The sequence below is a fragment of the Bufo gargarizans genome, unplaced genomic scaffold (assembly GCF_014858855.1).
Source record: "Bufo gargarizans isolate SCDJY-AF-19 unplaced genomic scaffold, ASM1485885v1 original_scaffold_842_pilon, whole genome shotgun sequence".
Taxonomy (NCBI): Eukaryota; Metazoa; Chordata; class Amphibia; order Anura; family Bufonidae; genus Bufo; species Bufo gargarizans.
Window position 1 is genome coordinate 13,918 of NW_025334723.1, and position 15,899 is coordinate 29,816.

The following is a 15,899-nucleotide window of genomic DNA, read 5'->3' on the forward strand; positions in this document are numbered from 1 at the left end:
ACTCAGCTCCAGTGGGTCAGTATAGAAGTCCAGGCAGGAAGCTCTATATCTGGCAACCAGAGAAGTGGGAGAGGGGAATATAAGGAGGTTGGGAGTGCTGGACAAGGAACAGCTGAGGAGAAGGAGCTACGGATCCCTGAGTGAGCCAAAAAGGGTTGCAAGGCAACACAGAAAGCTACCATTAAAGGGAACCTGTCACCGGGATTTTGTGTATAGAGCTGGCGGACATGGGCTGCTAGATGGCCACTAGCACATCCGCAAACACCAGTCCCCATAGCTCTGTGTGCTTTTATTGTGTAAAAAAAATGATTTGATACATATGCAAATTAACATAAAAGAGTCATATCTTACTTGTGTGACCAGAGAAGAGTCATATTTTCAAGCTCTGACTTATCTCAGGTTTATTTGTATATGTATCAAATTGTTTTTTTTACACAATAAAAGCACACAGAGCTATGGGGACTGGGTATTGCGGATGTGCTAGCGGCCATCTAACAACCCATGGCCTCAGCTCTATACACAAAATCCCAGTGACAGGTTCCCTTTAAGTAACAGCACTATCTTTAGACATAGAGCGCGCAGCCACCCGCTGCGACTTCCTGACCCCGGGTATAACGGAGTCAGACGTGGCTCTTGACACCCTCGTGACAAACATCTTGGTTCCAGACCAACAAGATTGACATTATGGAGTGGTCAGCCCAATCCCTGGATCTTAATCCAAAACTATGTGATGGACATCAGAATGCAGTTTCTGGCGGCAAAACCAAGAAATAGAGAAGACCTGTGAATGTCGTCCATCATCCAGGGCTGAAATACCTGCTCACAGGGGCCAGAAGTTGGTTGACTCCATGCAACACAGATGTCCAGCAGTTCTCAGAAACAGCGGTTATACAGCTAAATATTAGTTAAGTGATTCAAAGGAAAGCAAAATCTTCAACATTTTTCAGTTTATATAGTGAATGTTTCAGTTTGCAAAGAAGAATACAAACACTGCTATCTTTTGAACAGTCTAATATTCACTTTTCTTAAAAAAAATTTAGAGGAACAACACAAATTTGATATATTTTTCTTCATGTTTTGATTTGGAATAGAATGTGTAGTGTTCCCAATGCATTTGTGTGTATGGAAATAGAAGCTATTAGAAGGATTTTGAGCTTTATTCACTTTTTTAAACAGACTGCTATTATTTTGAACACAACTGTACATATAGATGATATATATATATATATATATATATATTATTACACACATACACTACTCACAAAAAGTTTGGGACGTTTGGCTTTCGGGTGAAGTTTATGGAAAACGTAAAGTTCACACCACAGTGAGATTATTTCATTAGAGTAGGGCATTTAAGTAGAAGCAGCAATGGTGATTTCCTCATCTCAAACAATTTATTGAAAACAAAAGCCAACGTGGTGGGTATGCCCCCATAAAAATGTCAATGTCTCAATTACGGTCATGTGACCTTGAGCATCAAGCTTAAAACCGACGTCCCATACTGTTCACAAGTCGACTTATTGTCTGCTGAGGCATGGCATCCCACTCTTCTTGAAGGGCGGCTCTCGGTTATTGAGGTTCTGGGGTACACGGCGACTCAGCTGATCCCATAGGTTTTAAATGGGATTCAGGTCTTTAGAAAGTGCAGGCCCACTCCAGTAGAGGTATCCCAGTCTCCAGCCAGCCGTTCCCTAATGATGCAACCTCAATGAGCTGGTGCATTGTCGTCCATGAAGATGAAATTAGGCCTATGTTGTTCATGCAAAGGAATAATGACTGAATGATGTTATTCAAGTAGTATGGGCTTGTTACTGTACCATTCACAAAGTGCAGGGCAGTTTTGTCCACCTGTCCACACTGTAACACCACCAATGGCTCGTCTGGTGACAACAGTGGCTGATGCATAGCGCTTGATCTCTCCAACATAGTTGGAGGCCATCATTTCTGCTCAGCGTGAATTGATTTTCTTCAGTGAAAAGCACTAAGGCCCACTGGTCCCTCGTCCAGCATAGATGCTCCCTGGCCCATGCAAGAGTACCTGACCATGGCACCTGTGGTCAGGTACTCTTGCAGGTCGTCTAGCACGCAGGCCACGCTGATGAAAATGGTTTAGAATGGTTTGACGTGACACATAGGTGTGCCTGGAGTTGTGTGGCATTCATGACCCGTTACAGTAGGGCTTTGTTCACAATAAAGCGATCATCAGTTTGGCATGTGGCCAAAGGACATCAACTTCTATGCTTTTCTGTGACTCTTCCAGTCTCTTTGTATCTCTGATACAACCTGCTGATGACACTCGTGACACGCTAAGCTCAATGGCCACTTCCGTCTGAGGACATCCTACTTGAAGCCTCATAATGGCGAAGTACTGTTGATCAATTGTTAGGTGTCATCTTGGTCTCATTATGTCAAAATGTGAACAGCATGATGAGGAGGACTGTTTAAATACTGATTCGAATTGAACCAGGAAATTTATTTGGAGATTCATTGGATCAAACACCTGTTGTAATTTTGCCGTTGAGCTCCTTGTTAGAGCAAGTTGTGCAAAAGTACTGAAACATTGAACAGTTGGACATGTGGCAAAAGTTTAGAGAACTTCAAGTTCAGCTGTGATGGTTAGAGAGCATTTGAGGTTCAACCTGAAATTTCACCCAAAAGCCAAATATCGCTAACATTTTGTGTGTGATATATATACAGTATATATATATATATATATATATAGTATATATATGTAAACGGACTCTCTCTCTCAGGGGGTCTCAATCACAGATTTCTCGCAGACAACCGGATTGAAGTCCAAACAATGCTTTATTTTCTAGCACTTTAGCACCATACAGCAACCAAAATAACTCCTGCCCATCTAGGCACTACCTAATACATAATTCATTCCCTGACTCACCTCTAAAGAACACAGTTCACACACGTGATCCGATACGGCTTTCTCAGCGCAAACAGTCCAGCAGCCTCCAGGGCTGTGACTACTCCAGTACCTTTAGGGGGATCATGGCCCAGTAGTCCTCCTGACTATAGCCATGCGACCCTTGCTCTACAGGTGTTGCTGGGTCCCCCAAACTTTGGGCTAACACGTAGCCCGTGGCCCTCAACCTCCTGGCTAAGACTACTCAGAGCCTCTGCAGGTCTCTGTTCCAAATCACTCTCTCCGCAGACTAAACACACAGGGTTAGTTTTATGCCTCCTTGATTAGCGCAGGCATCACCTGCAATCACCTCAGGTGAAAGGGAATACCTGTGGTGGAAGGGTGTGGACTGGTAGATCCCACTACCAAACCTATCTGCCAATCCAAGTAAAATCTAGCCCAGAAGAAAATGTATACAAAACTGTCTCAGCAAGCTATACTTTGCTAAGACCACTGCAGCTTTCCGGATTTTAGTTATCTCACCCAGGGTGGGTGAGATACACACGCCTTCCCGCACTGTCCACATTACCACAACATGTGTAAAGGCCGTTCATTGGCCGGTATTTGTGGGAGTGCTTGGCCACCTACTTAAACTGCCGGCGCCCTCCCACAAACGTACGTAGTGCAGAGTCCTTTGGAAGCGCGCCTCGTACCTGGCTTTTCCTTCGTGGATCGGGTAAGTGCAGGCGTGCGTGCAGTGGTCGGCCCTTTGGTGCGTAGGGGCCGCCATACGCTGCGCCGGTTCATCTCTCCTGGCCGCTTCACAAACGGCACCTTGTCATCCTCTGGGAGGGGTGGGGATGTAGCCAACACGGCACCCCCCTCCTCCACTGCCCAGGCTCGCGCACGGCACCGCTCTCCGGCGGGGGGCGGAGCCAGTGGTCACATGACGACCAAACCCCCCGCCCGCCTCCCCACCCGCTCCCGCCCCCCTCTTCTCGGCCGGCACACAGCCTGTGCCTGCCTCGCTCCCTCGCCGGGTCAGCAGCACCACCAGCTGTGGGCCGGCAACCCCCACTCCCCTAAATCGCCAGGGGGCACACTTTCTCCCCACGCGGTGGAGGTGCCCAGCCGGCGGGGGGCGGCCCCTCGTCCAGTAGGGGGGCACCCCCGCACTGGGCACCCCATCAGGGAGTGGTGGCCCCCCACGTGGCACGTCCTACACAAGGGGGGAGGCATGTCTGATTAGGCCTCCCCCCATGCCAGGGGGCAGCTCCGTTTCCCCCACGCGGTGGAGGTGCCCAGCTGGCGGGAGGCGGCCCCCCGTGGAATAAGGGGGGTACCCCCGCACTGGGTGCCCCATCAGGGACCGGTGAAGCCCCCCACGCGGCACGCTTAGCCTCGGCAAGATGGGGCCCTCGTCGCCAGGGGCCCCCCTGGGCCGACCTCATGCCTGAGGGCTGCGCTGCTCCCCACGCGGCAGAAGTGCTCAGCCGGCGGACGGCGCCACCCAGGGACAGAGAGGGCCCCGCACTGAGCACCCTGTCAGGGACATGCGTCAGCTCTCCACGTGGCACTCGTCTCATGTTTGCAGGGATTGTCAGCCGTTGCCAATATCTATCCCCACGTGGTTCATGGTACCAGGGAACTCCGCGTTCCCCACGCGGTTCCATGGAGCACGGCGGTGCAGGCAACGGCTCGCTCCCCGCCCACATTAAAGTCTGGCACGGGCCGCCGTGCCGCCTAGATAGGTAGGGGTTTTTTTCCATCATCAACGCAATGCACTGGGGAAAAAAAAACAAAAAAAAAAAAAAAAACACCCTCTCCCACCAGTCACCATACCTCCCCTCACGAACACGTCCTGGTATTGAGCCTCACGCATTGACTGGTTCTTTTGCATTTGTTCCGTTGTTGTTTTCCAGGTTCTATACAGTGGTTAGTCTGAGAGAAGTTGGTGGGATCTCAATAGATTTTTCCTTGGCTACCAAGGTCATTTTCATTTCATTACACTTCCGTGAGGTCAGTGCATAGGGATTCTCAGTTGCCGCTATGTCACGTGCTTCGGACATTGTCGACGCGTCGGTGGACGAGGTCGTAGCACAGACATCCGAGAGGGGCAGCACACCGTCCCTACGTGCTTGGACAATTCCTAGGCTGATGGCGGAGTTGACAATGCGGGGCGTTCCTTTCCCGGCAACCGCTAGGAAAGCAGAACTATATCGGCTGTGGAGAGACTCCCTGGCACCCAGCGCCAATGATCCCCCTGCAACTACGATGCAGACATCGCTGACTCAGATACACGTCATGCTAAACAGTCTGACGTCGGCCGTCACATCCATGCAGGCGAGGTTGGAGTCCATCGAGGCTCGCAGCACAGTCGCACCAGTTTCCTCCCTCGAGGTTCCGGTCGCCTCCACCTCTGCCACAGCAGACATTCGTTCTGCCCAGTCCGTCCCTAACGTGACTCCCTCCCACTATGTCCCGCTCAACATCAGGAAGGACATCCTGGAGGGTAGGGATGTCAATCTTGCGTCTCTACTCATAGCATCCAGGGACCTCTCTGATAACAGGGTTATAGCTTGTGGAGAAGTGTCGGTGGTACTAAGGAGCCGCGACCACCGGCTCAACCGCAAATTGTCCATCCCGGAATTCGTCATGGCATTTAGTCTTTTCAGGGATGTCATTTGCACTGCCAGGCCGGACAGGAGGGAGGAACTAGACCATTATCTCTTCAGGGTCACAGAGTTGGATCATAGGTATGGAGGAACCGCGTTCTACGACTACCACTGCTCATTTGCAGCTAAGGCGGCAGCGGCTCTCTCCCAGTTTCAGCACGTCACTGACTGGTCCAACCTGGACACTGAGCTTTTCTGCAGACACTTTGCAGGTCTGAAGGCTCCCTCCTGTTCCGCCTGTCAATCTATCTTCCACTCGGTTGAGTGGTGCGACAAGTCCGCCGTCAGCACGGCGTCCTACCCCTCCAGCTCGGCAGCTGGTCCTCTTGAGGTCTTCAGGCCCCCCAGCTCAGTAGACAAGCTGGGCCGGCCCATCATTCAGCTAGGAAGGGCACAGATATGCAACAACTTTAATTACGCCTCCTGTAATTTTGGGCAGTGCCGGTTGTTGCATATCTGTACCAATTGTTTCAGGGCCCACCCCCGAGTAGCATGCTCATTAAAATCCGTAAAAAGCTACATGAGTGTGGTCAATATCAGCCGTCTACAAGAATTCTTGCGAGGCCACCACAACCCTGGGTTTGTTAAGTTCCTGGTGACAGGATTTCACAAGGGTTTCCACACGGGACTGATCACGACTCCAGAGTCCACACACGAGTGCAAAAACCTTCAGTCAGCCGAAAGAAATCCCGCCTCGGTAGACGCACTGATAGAAGCCGAGTTGAGCAAGGGGTTCTTAATCGGTCCCTTTGGTGTGCCCCCTTTTCAACGCTGGAGAGTCAGTCCCGTGGGGGTAGTCACAGGCAAGTTCAGCGGGAAGGAGAGACTCATCATCGACTTGTCGGCCCCACACGGCTCCCAGGTCCCCAGCCTCAACTCCCTCATTCCTTCGGAGGAAGTGGGCATGAGATATGCCTCGATAGACCAGGCTATCGCTATCATCATGAAAACGGGCCCAGGGTCCTGGCTGTCCAAAGCCGACATATCGGATGCCTTCAAGTTGCTTCCCATCATGCCAGCCCTCTGGCAGTGGCACGGCATCAAGTGGAAAGGCCTGTACTATTTCTCCACTAAGCTCACCTTCGGTTCCAAGAGTAGCCCCTGGCTCTTCGATCAGTTGGCTCAGGCACTCCACTGGATCCTGGAACACGTAGTCCTCTGTGAATTTGTCATCCACTACCTGGATGACTTCCTGCTGATTGAGAGGCCAGGGGCACTCCCCCTAGGGCTGGACAAGTTACTCAGGTGCTTTTCCCAATTAGATGTCCCGGTGTCCCCCAAGAAAGTAGAGGGCCCGGCCACAGTCATCACCTTTCTTGGCATCGAATTAGACTCCCAGCGCATGCTAGCTAGATTGCCGGCGGACAAGTTAACAAGGATTAGAGGAGTCATTCACAGGTTCGCAGTCACGACCGTGGTCACTAAGGCGGACCTTCAGTCTCTTCTGGGCATGTTGAACTTCGCCATGCGCATCATCCCACAGGGCAGAGCTTTCATATCCCGCCTACTCGCGCTCTTGAGTTCCGCCCCAGAACAGGACAGCCCAGTGTGCTTGGACAGTCAAGCCCTAGCGGACCTCCACATGTGGGATCATTTCCTGAGCCAGTGGAACGGGGTCTCCTTATTTGTACCCGAGCTGTCGTGTCAGTCGCCTACAGTCTTTTCAGATGCAGCTGCGGGCTCAGGGTTTGCCGCCATTTTTGGCACCCACTGGGTGGCAGACGCATGGCCTGCCGAGGTGGGACAAATCCCAGGCTTCCTCCAGACCTCGGTGCTGTTCGAGCTGTACCCCATTGTGGTAGCCGCCCACATTTGGGGCAAGTTTTGGGCACGTCAGTCTGTTCTGTTCGTGACTGACAACACAGCCGTAGTGGACATTCTCAACAGTGGACTGTCGAAATCTAGCCAAGTCATGTGTTTTCTCAGACGGTTAGTGCAGCTCTCCCTGCAACACCACTTTCATGTTTTTAGTGCGCATGTGCCAGGTGCGCAGAACGGGGCTGCTGACGCCTTGTCGAGGGCTAACTTCTCCCGTTTCTTCCAGATAATGCCAGAGGCAGATGCGACAGGCGCCACCATCCCTCCTCTCGAGTCCTGAAGGCTAGTGTAGCCGACCACCTTGGGACGGCCCACGCTCTAATACGCCATTCCCTCTCGCCTAACACGACCAGGGCGTACAACACCGGGTGGAAGACGTTCTGCAGGTTTCGAGGAGAATGTCCTCAGGAGGACTCCAGTTTTCCAGAGTACATCCTGGCGTTCATCGGGTATTGCCACTCTGTACGCAAGCTCTCCCACGCTACAGTGAGGTCATACCTGGCGGGAGTACAACACTTTCTCTCTCTTAGCCACCCCGAGCTAGCATCAGTGTTCACCTTACACACTGTCAAAGCCGCCCTCAAGGGTTTAAGCAAGTGCGGGCCTCAAAGATAAGTACGCAGGCAGCCGGTCACCGGCCCTCTTTTCCGCAAACTGTCTGATGCCTTGGACGGTAATCCTTTCGGGGTTTTGGCCAGCCTGGTACTTAAATCCGCCATCTACTTGGCCTTCTACGGCTTCCTGAGACCTGGGGAGTTCACCTGTTCACCAGGCAGCGACAATTTCCTCAAGGTCAGCCAACTGGTCCAGAACTCCGACGGGTTCACATTGCTGCTCAAGACGTCTAAAAACCTCCCAGTTGGGACCCCCTGTCCAGATATCCTACTTTCCCACAGCACATCAATGGTGTCCCGTCACGGTGCTTCGTCGGTTACGGTCCGCCTTGTCCGGGGCCGGACCGAACAGTCCTCTGTTACCCTTCGGGGTGGTGCCGCTCACCACCCAGCAGTTCATATCCCACGTTAGGTCACTAGTGGCCAGCACGGGCGGCGACCCCGCCACCATTTCGGGCCATTCATTCCGCATAGGCGCGGCATCCGCGGCCTCCAAGAACCGAGTGCCTGCGCATGTCATTCAGAAACTGGGGCGTTGGCACTCGTCTTGTTTCAACCGTTACATACCACACCCTGAAGCCGAAATGTCGGCAGCCTTTCAAACTTTAGCTTTGTAACGTCTTTGCAATAAAATACTTCTGCTTACCAGTATGTCTTTTGCCCTCTTTCAGGCGTCCCTCCACGACACGGTCACGGCACAACTCTGACCGCTTAGGGGTAGGGTAGCTTAGGTAGGACAGACACGTACTTGGTTGCCACGACCACAAGTGTAAGGCCGATTCATTGGCCTGTATTTGTGGGAGGGGCTTGGCCACCTACTTAAACGGCCGGCGCCCTCCCACAAACGTACGTAGTGCAGAGTCCTCCCTCCCACCCACCCTTTTCTCCTGTTACTCTCAAAGGGGATGCCCTCTTTCAGGCGTCCCTCCACGACACGGTCACGGCACAACTCTGACCGCTTAGGGGTAGGGTAGCTTAGGTAGGACAGACACGTACTTGGTTGCCACGACCACAATTGTATATAAATATGTGACTTCAGATACTGTGTTATACCGTACAGTCCCCGATGAAGAGACCTGAATAGTCTTGAAAGCTTTTGTCATCATCTTTTCAGTTAGCCATTTAAAGGTATCGACTACTAAGGAATCTCCTTTTGATATATCTGAGTAATGAAATAACTCTGGAGCCTCTTTTCTTGCCACTCTGAATAGTGCTAATCCTCTAGTGTTCCTTCTAAAAAAATTTATGACTTGATTAACAACTGGGTGTTAACACTGCTCCTATCAAAGGGGTATGTCCCTACACAATCTGACATGGTCAGTACTGATTGGACAATATTAGAATGTGTGGGGACACAGCACAACTGGTAAGGGTACTTTCACACTAGCGTTTTTCTTTTCCGGCATAGAGTTCCGTCCAGAGGGGCTCTATACGGGAAAAGAACTGATCAGTTTTATCCCCATGCATTCTGAATGGAGAGTAATCCGTTCAGGATGCATCAGGATGTCTTCAGTACAGTCGTTTTGACTGATCAGGCAAAAGATAAAACCGTAGCATGCTACGGTTTTATCTCCAGCGAAAAAAAAATTAAGACTTGCCTGAATGCATTTTTCCCCATAGGAATGTATTGTAGTGTATTCAAAATATCGGAATGCCGGATCCATCCTTCCGGCCTGCACATGCGCAGACCAGTAAAAATGTGAAAAAAAATACAAGACGGATCCGTCTGTCCACATGACAAGCGGAGAGACGGATCCGTTCTTGCAATGCATTTGTGAGACGGATCCGCATCACATCGAAATCGGAGGATCCGGCGGGCATTTCCGACTACGGAACTGCCCGCCGGATCACCCTGCCGCAAGTGTGAAAGTAGCCTAACACATAATTGCCAATTTATTCATAGATTTCTAGTAAGGAGGAACGAAACAATACAAAGTTCTAAGAAAACATTCTTCACAATTCCTATATTGCTATATTTACTAAAATATATTTCAGGAGAACTTGCAGGTTCCCTTTAAAGGGAACCCGTCAGCTCCCACAGGCTGCCCTTAGTCAGCGTAGCGTACGGGAGCTGGCAGGTTCCCTTTAACATTAATTCAATAAAAAGCATTTGAAAAGCTTTGTTTTCGTAATAGAAAAATATATAAGTGGACATCTTTTCTGTCACTTAACATCATTCGTATTCATAATGAGGCCAATGGAATATCAGATTTCCCTATGCAAGGTCAGGCAGAGATACTAAATTTAGTTGGAAGAGACTAGTGATAATAAATCAAATGTTCAATTACTATCCTTCAGCTGTGTCATCTTTATTACCAGATTTTATGGCAAAGTTGAAGTTTTATGATTAACTTAATGTTTGCATTAACCTTTTGGTCTGAATTTCTAAGCATTTCAAAGCCCAAGCCCGCCGAGGTCCATTTCCTAAAATAAGTCACCCTCTATTATTCCAATGTTTGCTTCTGCTATGATGATGAGCACTGGTCTGGAAAGATTAAAAGACCTACATATAATTTTGCATCCTTACCTTGTATGGGAGTCTGGTAGACTGAATAATAATTCTCATCTCTTAGGACTTCTGATCCACTGCTGTCATTCAGGGACCCAGAACAAAGATAGTCATCCAGGCGTTCATAAAGGTTAAACTGAACCTCAGGGTAACCGCAGAAGCATTCCGGCCATTGGATAATGGCTAAGGGGTATTCCTATAAGGAGAACAGACAATCACACATGGTTACACAAGAAAATGTCAGCTCGTTATAAAATCTATTGAACAGGTAGCCAGGCAGAGTTTTGGAAGCAGTTTGTATGGATATCAATGGGCAATGTAAACTTTGTATTAGACCACATCAGAGGACGAGCCATTTGCATACATATGTTTTATTTATGACACCAGCAAGACGTAAGAAAAATAATGGACTGTGCAGATGCAGGATATTGAGAATATATTTGTAAGGCTATACAAATCTTCTCAAAGAATTGGTGAGAGATCCTGCAGAGTGAGATGATGGATATCCGTGACTTCACATTTCTCATATGCTCACACAGAGCTGTTAATAGGCAGAGTATTGTTTGCTGCACATTAATATGCAGAAATGCCTTCCTCTATCTCTCCATGGCAGCCTCTCCTAATCGTATGACCTTCTCTTCCTTAAACTTCACAGTGAGAAATTGGAGGTGTGTAAATGATTCTTTGGAGACTAAAATCTAAACGAGTTCAGACCTGTTTCCGACTAGAATAAAATTAGATAGTTTACTTCAATTACCCTTTAGATGGAATCTGACAAGAAGAAGCAAATATTTCTGATATATCTCTATGGGCTCATATCCCCCTGAACATATGAAGGCATTTATCATTCCATGCAAATTTACTCATACGTCGCCATATGTAATTGATGCCAAAAATGAGCATCTTTATGATTTCCTTTGGTTATTTTCATGCTGAGATTTCCAATACTATTGCACAAGTGATGGACACGCTGGAAAGATTCAGAGAAAGGTCGGCCCCAAAGGTGTGCTTTAGGTTGACCTAAAATAAAGACCTATAATTATTTGCTCAAGATGTCACGTGTAAGCTATTCATCACTCTGGGGCATCAGAGGCTCTGAGTTTGATTTTAATTTATTCATATACAAGAAATCCGTATCAGTGTCATGTAGCTCACATAGTAGCATAAGTGTTATTTGTGGCCGCGGCCACGGTCAGTAAGGGGACAGGAGGGGGCCCTAACAGTGGCTGGTGTGTGCCTGGAGCCACGGGACGTGGGCCTGCCTAAAAGAGGGCCAACCCTAGGGAGAGTAGAAAGAAAGGGGTGGGAAGGGGGGGGAAGAACGAGTAGGCGGGCGCGGTGAGGTGAGCTGGTTGCGGGGGTTTAAGAAGGGGGACCTGGCCCCTCCCACAATTACAGGCTGCACGCAGCCTTAACTATTTGTGGCCGCGGCCACGGTCAGTAAGGTGACAGGAGGGGGCCCTAACAGTGGCTGGTGTGTGCCTGGAGCCACGGGACGTGGGCCTGCCTAAAAGAGGGCCAAAAGACACTGGGTAGGAAAGGTGCTGTTTAATGCATGTTGGAACAGGTTTACAAAACCAAGGAACGGAATACCTGGCGGGTTTCAGTCAGCGGATCCGGGATGTACCGGGAAAAACAGGCAGATCTCCACCTACCCATGTGACGAATGACGTGCGGAGGCGTCCCGTGCTTGGAAGCTGCAGAGGCAGCTCCGATGCGGAAGGAATGTCCCGATATAGTTTTGGGGTCCACCCCCAACCCTGCGACCAGGGATCTGATGTGTGAGACGAACTGTGGCGTGGATAGGGGTTTCCCTTGGCATGGGAGCAAAGGAGACTCTGGATCTGGAGATGGCGTGGAATCAAGGAGACGTCGGAGCACCACCACCGGACACCAGGCGTTTTCGGACTTGAAGAAGCGGATCTGTATGGGAGGACCGGTTTGTGACGTCTTGGTGGAAGGAAGGCTTAACACCAGATGATCCTGGTTCCAGGACAGCTGCTTCTTCTTCAGAAAGATCGTCTTCTGGGAAGAAACTGAGAATTCTCCTGGACGTAGGAAGCCGTAGAAGCTTAGATACATTGCGGCCTTGATGACCAGACTAACGGAAGGGCCAAAAGGATTGCCATCTAGGGATGCAGACAGCTGCCTGAAAAGTTCGCCGGAGACCGGCCGAGGGGAAGGATTTGAGTCCTTGCTGCTTTTCTCAATGCCCCTGAGTGTGGCCTTGACGGCTTGGGATGTGAACGCCGGGCGAACCTCTGGATTCTGTAGTACCAAGAAATGTTGTGCCCCGGCTAGGTACAAATGGATGGTGCTGGGTGCCAGCTTGAGGTTGACATGGCAATGGGCCATAAAAGCCATGATGTAATAAACGAAGGCTGTATCCTGTTGAGGATGATCCCTGGAAAATTTTTGAAAGAGGTTCCAACCTGTGCTGTAATTGCGGGCCGTGTTGACAGAGAGGGACCGGTGCATGAGGTCCTTGGCGGTTGCCAGCAGAGACCTCAATCCAACATCAGGTTGCTGAAGCCGGGAATCCGGGCCCCGGTCTGGTCTGCTTCGGGACATACCTGAAAGAAGGTTTGAAAATTGAATCTGGATAAGGCATCGGCCGCCGTGTTGCTGGCACCTGGAATATGGGAACATGAGAAATGAAAATTATTGATCATGGCCAGCCAGACCAGTTTGCGCAAAAGGGACATGACCCTGGCAGACTTGGCTCGGCCTTTGGAGATGATGTCCACCAGGTCCTGACTGTCAGAGATGAACATGACACTGGAATTGGCCCAGAGGTGACCCCAGACAGACGCGGCTGCCACGATGGGATAACATTCCAGAAACGGAGACGAACTGAGGGACTGTGGGTCAGAACTGACCTGAGGAGGCCATGGACCAGCTAACCACTGGGACCCGAAGATGGCAGCGAAACCCCGGGATGCCGCGGCATCGGAGAACACCCTGGCGGATGACTGGGTCCATGAGGGGACGAACAGGCTGACCCCGTTCCAGGTTGAAAGAAAGCTGTCCCACATGCGCAAGTCTGCCATGGCAGCCCTGTCCAAGTGGACAATGCTGCTGGGTTCGGAGGCTGCAGGAAGGAGCGAGAGCAGGCGGGAAATGAAGGCCCTGCCCTGGGGCATCACCCTCAAGGCAAAGTTCAGCCGACCCAGGATGGACTGTAGCTCGACCTTGGTCACCTGGGAAGAGGTGATGGCCCCTGCCACGACTTCCCGGATTTGGGACAGCTTTGCCTCTGGAAGCCTGGCCTCCATCCTGTCGGAGTCCAGGACAATACCCAGAAAGGTGATGGAAGTGACTGGCCCCGAGGTTTTCCCCTGCGAAATTGGGATGCAAAGGGCGGCAAAGAGCTCCAGGAGGGAGTGCAGCCCGGCTGGCTGACATAGCGGAGGTTCTATGAGGAGAAAGTCGTCCAGGTAGTGGATGACCGCTGGGGCGCTGCCGTGGTGGATCAGGATCCAGTGTAAAGCCTGCGCCAGTTGGTCGAATAACCACGGGCTGCTTTTAGAGCCGAACGTCAACCGGTTGGCAAAGTAGAACCTGCCCTCCCACTGAATACCATAGAACTGCCATAGGTGTGGGGCGATAGGCAGCAGTTTGAAGGCGTCCGCTATGTCAGTTTTAGACAACCAGGCGCCTTTCCCGGCGCTAAGGATGAGGGCAATGGCTTCGTCGATGGACGCATATGACATGGCAAATTCTTCGGAAGGAATTAGTGAATTGATGCTGGGGATGATGGAATCATGGGGGGCGGAGAGGTCGTAGATTAAACGTTTTTTATTCGAATCTTTTTTGGACACTATTCCTATGGGGCTGATCCGCCAGCGAGAAAAAGGAACCTGGTTGAAAGGGCCCAGGAGGAACCCTTTCTCAACCTCCGAGTTCAGGAGTTCCTGAACAGCGGCAGGATCTGACCTGGCTGACTGCAGATTGTCGCACTCCCAGTTGGAATGGGGGAGTGCCACCAACCCTGTGTCAAAGCCGAAGCAGAGGCCAGTGATCAGGAAGTCCACGAATCCCGGAACCGGATGTTCCCGTAACAGGAGGGCCAGGAGGTCAATGTTGCAATCGGCCAGTCATAGGCGCTTGGACGCCTTTTTGGGACATGTGGACCTGGGGTGAGCCCTGAAGCAGATGGAGCAGATGTGCAGAGCCCTGCAACCGCTGAAGAGACAGGAACCGAAGTTAAAGTTGTTGCATACTTGGCTGTTGCCAAGGTAAACGATGGGTCTGCCCAACTTATCAGTGGAGGAGGGGCTGCGGGAGACCCCGGAGGGGCCTGGGATGACCCTGTCTGGTTGGGCCGTGGCAGTTTGAGGACACCACTCTGTGGCATGAAAAATCGACTGACAAGTCGAACAGGCGGGGGCCCGGAGACCGGCGAAATGCCGGCAGAACAATTCCATGTCCAGGGTAGCCCAGTTGACGGAGAACTGAAACTGGGTCAGCGCGGCGGCGGCCTTGGCTGAAAAGGAGCGGTGGTAATCATAAAAGGCTGTGCCGCCGTACTTGTGCCCCAGATCAGTAACCCTGTATAGGTACGTGTCCAGCTCCTCCCGGCGAGCTGGGTAGGCGGAGCAGAACACGTCTCTATACAGGCTAAAGGCCAAAACGAACTCAGGTACCGAGAGTTTGCGATTGAGACGGCCATCTTTGGCCCGAAGGACCACCGAGATTTCCCCGCAGTCAAAGGTCTTATTGTCGGCGGCATCGTGGGACGCAATCAGGATGGACGCGAGATTCACGTCCTTGCCCGCCAAGATGTCCTTCCTGATGTTGTCCGGCACGAAGTGTGCAGGAGCCACCACGGGAGCAGCCGGGGTCGTACCTGGAGCCGGTAGCTGATACAGAGGGGGATCGGTGAGAGGGACCACCGCCTGGGATGACGCCGGTGTCCTGGACTCCAAGTCCACCACCCTGGTCCTGATGTCGGCAACGGATGAGACGAGCGAATCCATGGAGGCCTGTAACTGCACCAAGGACTGCTGGATGGATGGGGTTGGATCTTCTCTTTCAGGAGGACCGGGTTCGGTCATCAACAGCCTGTATAGCTCGGCCTTTCTGGCTGACGCTGGGTGCCTGATGCCCCTCCTGCTCAACTCCGCAACCAGCCTTGGTACGGTCCATCTTCGGAGGGATTCTGGGCCGCCTTGGCCAGAGACCGAAGTACCCGGGAGGGACAACGCGTCGTCAACATCTGATACCTGAGACATGGCTCCGAAGATAGCAGAGACCTTATGCGAGACCTGGAATTAGAGACAACAATATGGCAGCTGGAGAGGTCATGGGGACCGTGTACCGTGACTACTGAGGCCGTGGGCGAACGTATTTGAGGACGTACCTGAGAGCGTGGATTCAACACCCTTGCCTTACCGTCTGAGGATCGACGGGAACGACCCGGCTGG

General features: G+C 51.2%; 1 protein-coding gene across 1 annotated transcript in view; it reads right to left on the minus strand.

Annotated features, from left to right (window-relative positions):
• Positions 1-10,491: 10,491 nt before the first annotated feature.
• LOC122924136 (WSC domain-containing protein 1-like) overlaps positions 10,492-15,899 on the minus strand; it is a gene marked incomplete at its 3' end in the record, with an annotated part of 137,427 nt that continues 132,019 nt past the window's right edge. Inside the window, exon 5 of the mRNA XM_044275068.1 lies at positions 10,492-10,669. Within this exon, the coding sequence (XP_044131003.1) occupies positions 10,492-10,669 (178 nt within the window). The remainder of the gene's footprint in view (positions 10,670-15,899) is intronic.